At 37.9% G+C, this 6,186-nt stretch overlaps 1 protein-coding gene across 1 annotated transcript in view; it reads right to left on the reverse strand.

Moving 5' to 3' along the window:
- Nucleotides 1-4,851, reverse strand: part of LOC137969531 (polyunsaturated fatty acid 5-lipoxygenase-like) — a 42,489-nt gene extending 37,638 nt beyond the window's left edge. The window contains exons 1-2 of the mRNA XM_068815830.1: nt 4,797-4,851; nt 38-176 (exon numbers count right to left, since the gene is read on the reverse strand). Coding sequence (XP_068671931.1) covers nt 38-96 — 59 coding nt within the window. The 5' untranslated portion in view covers nt 97-176; nt 4,797-4,851. The remainder of the gene's footprint in view (nt 1-37; nt 177-4,796) is intronic.
- Nucleotides 4,852-6,186: the final 1,335 nt, after the last annotated feature.

The following is a 6,186-nucleotide window of genomic DNA, read 5'->3' on the forward strand; positions in this document are numbered from 1 at the left end:
AATAACGTTTAAAAAAAAAACAGTGTTAAAAGATTACCTTGTTGTTGACGCTAAGAAGCTGACAATGAAGGTGAGCAGTGTATCCAAATGAGCCATGGTGGTGACAGACAGGATGTCAATATATCAGATCTTGGATGTAACTTTTTAAAGTGTTGCCTTTGTCAGGAGGGTGTGACCTGCAATAACAATGTAATATCAATCATGATTCTATATTTCTGTAATCCAGCAGACAGTGATTTATCCAGCGCTATATATGCACCCTTCGAACAACTGGGGCCTGCTCCCAAATGAATGGCTTCATAGCTTAGTTGGTAGATCATTGCACTGGCCCCGCAGATGTCATGGGTTCAAATCCCGTTGAAGGCGGCTGAATTTTTTCGGGTATCTACATGACACACAGTTGCTTAAAGTGTCCATGAGATAAGTGCAAGAATCACTTCTCCCTTTCGTATATAACCCCAAGTTTAGATACTTAACAATTATTCTACGAGGGTGCGCTGGATATGAAGTGATAGATAACCAACAAGGCGCGCGTACCGCCGAGTTGGTTATAGCATAGTTAATAGAGTGGAACGGTTTGGAAGCTCGTCAAACATCAAAGGAGCACACAAAGATGCCAATATTTAGGTTGGAAAGTCCACGACCGTGCACAATCTTATCGCTCATACACTATGCATGAATTACGTAACTAACACGTTTGTATATTGGTTAGTTCCTCAGTACGGAGTAAACAACTATTGTGTTTTGTGCATGGCCAAGGCCAAAAAAGAGAACAAAAACCGACAACAAAGAAATTTGTCGGGTTTCATAACCATTCCCCTCTATTAACCATGGTAATAGTCATTTTCTAGCAAGCCCGAGCAGAATAATTGTTCTATTAAAAACTCCAGGATCAACAACTCTTCCATGTATGGTCGACTAAAGCATCGATTTCTGCCTCGTTCAATTCCGGTCCAAAACGGTTTTTGTCGGCCATTTTTTCCAGAGCTGCAAAAGAGTTTTCAGCTCGTTTTATTGCTGAGTGGACGCGTTCCTTGACCATATTTGGTAATACAGGTATATGAACTGATAGCCTTTGTCCGGCGAGCAAATTAATGAAAATGCTGGAATTCTGATATCTGTAGTTTAGTTTTTAATAAACACATTTATTTCAGATTAATCAGTCCCGGTTCGGCATGAAGTGGAACAGCAAACATTTCAGATAACAACACTGTGTATATGGTCCTGATAGAGCTGATCATGTTAAGCTAGGTCTTATCCTTAACAAAGAGAAATGTGTGTTTCATATACCAAGGCTCTCATCTACGTTCCGGTATTACCTCTTATCCCGCCCTGAAAATGGGCCTGGAAAAGTTCCAGGCCCATTTTCAAGGCGGGGCAAGAGGGAGTCCCGGAACAGGACTAGGCCTAATACTGTTACAGCAAGGGACTGGAACATCCAAAGAGAACGTCAATGCTGTTAATTAAGCCAAGCAGGTGAACAAGAAAATGTGTCAGAAGTCACAAACGTTTCTTACGTTTGGCCTTCTGATGAGGCCCAGAAGGCCGAAACAGTACTGTCTGCAGTTAGATATAGCTCTTTGGCATTACAAAGCTTTTGCTTTCATGTTCAAATTGAGCACTCTACTAGGATGAGTCATTGCCGCTAGCAATTGCGCATGCTCACTAGCTCGCTAGTTTGAGCACTCTGGCATGACTTGGATGTACCACATGCGTGGGACATCTGGGGTGGCTTTATAGCTTAACCTCCATCCTAGACATCAGCACTGCACTGATGAGGCCCAGAAGGCCGAAACAGTACTGTCTGCAGTTAGATATAGCTCTTTGGCATTACAAAGCTTTTGCTTTCATGTTCAAATTGAGCACTCTACTAGGATGAGCCATTGCCGCTAGCAATTGCGCATGCTCACTAGCTCGCTAGTTTGAGCACTCTGGCATGGCTTGGATGTACCACATGCGTGGCACATCTGGGGTGGGTTTATAGCTTAACCTCCATCCTAGACATCAGCACTGCACTGATGAGGCCCAGAAGGCCGAAACAGTACTGTCTGCAGTTAGTTATATATATATATATATATATATATATATATATATATATATATATATTAGTCCTTATTGCCCCCAATGGGGCATAGGGCCGCTTCTTACTATTAAAGGCCTAGTGAATTTCAAAGCAAGATTTATCCCTGACCTTGCGACAATGGCAGATCTAGAGATAGCCTCTGAGGATATTGACGAAGAAAGGAGAACCATTTGTTTGGTCGTGAGCACAAAGCGGCCTTTACAGCCGGCTGAGGAGACGGTTAGCCCAAGCACACAATGCCGCATAGACCATTTTCGAATTCTCACGGCTGGACTGGATCTAGCATATAGAGTGGAGGCTAATGCGGGAAAATCTTTTCAAATGCAAATTAATTTGCCCGCATTAGCCTCCATCTCATGCTAGTCCAGTCCAACCGCTAGAATACGAAACTGGCCTATTTGGGATATTTTTATCGCGTAAAGCAAAGAAAAAGATCACTAATAGTAATGATGCTAGCACAGTTGGTCTTGGAGCATTCCTGGTACCAGAGTGTTTTGTGATGCCGTGATGGTGAACACGAAACAACGGTTATGAACTAAGGAATGGTGGCCTGGCATTAATAAGGAAACTGGAGCATTTTGCAAAACATGTCATGGCTTTCACTAATTTTGAGTGGATTATTAGCAATTCTGAACCCTTCACGTAACTGTACTGCCTCAATGACCTTGGAAAGACATTGCGACTGACTTCATGGGTCCACTGCCATCAGGAGACTATACTTTCGCACTGACTATTATAGTAGACATGTGGAAATTATAAGTATTTCAAAATAAACTCCGCTAAGGTAGCCATCAGTAGCCAGGAGAGGATATTTGCAACTCACGGATTAAGCAGTACAGTGACAAGTGACGATGATTCCAAATTGTGGTGGAATCTTCTAAAACGTTTATTTAAATTAAAGTTTCGTCATAGGTTCGAGATATATCGATATATATCCGGATTTTATTTTGGTAGAAATATAAACGATGTGGCTTTGAGTAGCGATTTGTAAAATACTTAAGTTCATCCAATCTTGTAAAAGCCCCGAAAAAGCACATTTACAGTGTTGCAGCAAAATCGTAATTTGGCCATAAAACTTTACTGGACGTTTTCTCGCCTATTGCAAAAGAGTTGACCTTCTACAGAGCTACAACTCAAAAATTTTTTGTCCGTCTCAGCTCCAATTCTTTGGACTATTTTAATACAGTTCAATGTACAAAACTGATGTCAGCGTTTTTCAATTTTTTAACGTATTTGGATTTTATACCGTTCTCAGTGTATACTGAAATTCCCGGTCAAAGACACTATGATTTTAACTTTGATGAAAGGTAAAATCGGTGACACCATTTAGCTGAAAATCTCTCAGGAAATCTCTCCAGGAGTTGAGCAAAGAGCCGACAAACTCGACCCACACGTGTCGTCCAGTTCAGGAATGTATCCCGGAAAATTTGCTGGAAGGAGTAGTGTTCATACCACTTCAAACGAAAAGGATAATGAAAATTCTCAGACTTTTTCCTAAATTTTAGGCGCACAATCATCTTGCTCAAATTCTAGATTTAGGAAAAACTAGAAAGACGTCGTATTTCATCTTGTATGAAAGTTTTTTTAAGAAGCTTTTTTCACCATTTTGTTGTTGTTTTTGTTGGACGCTTACATCGAGACGGAAAATTCGCATGCTCATGAACGCTTGAGCGAAATTAAAATTGTTTAGTTAGATGTTCAGCTGGGTAACGAAAAACTAAATTAAAAATCATGAAAATATAAATGTCATTACAGAAAATGAAATCTTTATTTTCGTTCAAGTTAGTATTTCACCAGCTGGACTAAGGAACTAGGGAATAAGGAAAAAGTTTAATAAAAATTTTGTAAGTTGTCAATTAATTTTAAAATTAGAGTCGGACTGAAAGTGCCACTCATTTGTTAATTTTATCATTATTTCTTTGAGTGTATCATTCGAATTAACTCAGGTTTAGTTTTAAGCTAGTCTCTCTTTTTTGAACAAATGATTTCGGATGTCCATTAATTTTCTTTCTTTTTTTTTTTTTTACTTGTTTGAAAATGTCTTCTGTAATTGGTATAAATTTATCCAAGATTCAAAAGTTAATCAAACACCGTAGAACACTACAATTTTTTTGTTTGTACAACGAAGCCCCGCCTATCCTGTTCTTAAAATCGACAAAGAGGAAATAAAGTGTCCTTTAAGTGCAGTGTCCACGCAAAAAAGCGAAGTTCAAATTTAGACTCCTTAACTAGCTTCATTACGCAATTTTCTCTTCTGGTTGCAATGTTAATGTCTAGAACAGGGTAATCTTTGTGATAGTGCGGTCAAAAAAGGTTTTTATTTAAGCGAAAAATATCCTAGAAGTACGGAACTCCAGTGCACCTTCCCGGCATGCAACTACATGGTATAAAATAATTACGGAACACACCTAGTGGTACGGGTTATAAATTTACTATCACAGTAAGCCTAAAGGCTCGTATGTATACCGAGAAAATACAAGGGATCCATGGAATCATTCATGATATACCTGACTCACATCAAGGTGGCGCATTTTTCTCATGTATTCCCTATAAAACCCTATTATTTTTGAATGTCTTGATAACAATTTATGTATAAGCGAGATTAGTAAAGGTTCAGCATACGCAGTTACTAATAATTATTTTGTTTACAGGTCTAGTTCTCGCTTCATTATTCTTGTTCATGCTAAATCTAAAAAAAAAATTGTAAACGTACCTTAAGGCCGATATGACGCCTCAATAAAGCATCCGGTTGAAGTGGTCACTACGAGTAGATACCTCGAGTATATTATTGGTGAAATCTTTTAAAATTTCGATGTCAGCTTTTGGAGTGACAGGTTGACATTCAGCAGATTCATGTTGGTCTTTATCATAAGCGTTGTTTGAGAATCAGAAATTGCTGTGATTAATCCAACAGGTACCATCTACTGTTTTGTGTACCCCAATTCGGGATTATCAAGACCGATCTAAAGTTTCTATTGTGTTGTCTCCTTGGGATGGAAACTTGGTTCTGTTAAATGAAAAGTATTTTTTTCCGTCTTCACGTTACAAGATGACCCGCGTTAAGGAAGTTACATTTCTTGGTGTTATTTTGGATGAAAACCTTTCATGGAAACCACATATCTCACATATTGCTTGCAAAATTCCTAAATCTATTAATATTATTGGTAGATCAAGTCCTTGGCTTACTAAGCTTGCCTTGAAAACGTTGTATTATTCGTTAGTTTACCCTTATTTTCAATATTGTATTATAGTTTTTGTTGTTTTTTTTTTTATAATAATTTCTTAAATAACAACATTTACTTACACCGGAATACAATAATACAATACATTACATAACATACATGTATTCAGTAAGCTATAAACAAAAAAGAAAAAAAGTCATTTCTACGGTTTCTCAGCTAAATATGGCTTCCTTTTAAAATCGTTTATGTTAAACATGTTTTAAATCCTACTTTGTTAAAAACTGGCGACCAATTACTCTACTAAACTCCGACTATAAAATAGCGGCTAAGGGCCGTTTTAAACGTCGCATTTTACATGTGCCGAATGCAATGCAAATGAGCGAAAACAATAGATTTTTCTCATTTGCATTAGATTCGGTACATGTAAAATGTGACTTTTAAAACGGGCCTAAGGCCTTTGCAAATCGACTCCAAAATGTACTTCCAAAAATAATAAATAGTGACCAAACCGCTTTTCTTAAAGGAACATTTATTGGTGAAAACATAAGATTAATTGATGGCTTAAGAAATCACACTGCTGCTCATAATATTCCCGGACTGTTACTGTTTTTAGATTTTGAAAAAGCGTTTGACACAGTTGAATGGTCTTTTATATGGAAAACGCTAGGTTCTTTCAATTTCGGATCGTCATTAATAAGCTGGATCAAAGTGTGCTACCGTAACATAGAAAGCTGCGTCCTTAATTAATAACGGATGGGGAAGCAATTACTTCATTCCTGAAAGAGGAATTAGGCAAGGTTGCCCTCTTTCGCCTTATATTTTCATCCTTTGTGCAGAAATATTAGCCAACAAAATACGAAAAAACAAAGATATAAAAGGGATTACTGTGTGTGGAAATGAAATCAAGATTAGTCAATATGC

The sequence above is a fragment of the Montipora foliosa genome, chromosome 9, assembly GCF_036669935.1.
Source record: "Montipora foliosa isolate CH-2021 chromosome 9, ASM3666993v2, whole genome shotgun sequence".
NCBI lineage: Eukaryota > Metazoa > Cnidaria > Anthozoa > Scleractinia > Acroporidae > Montipora > Montipora foliosa.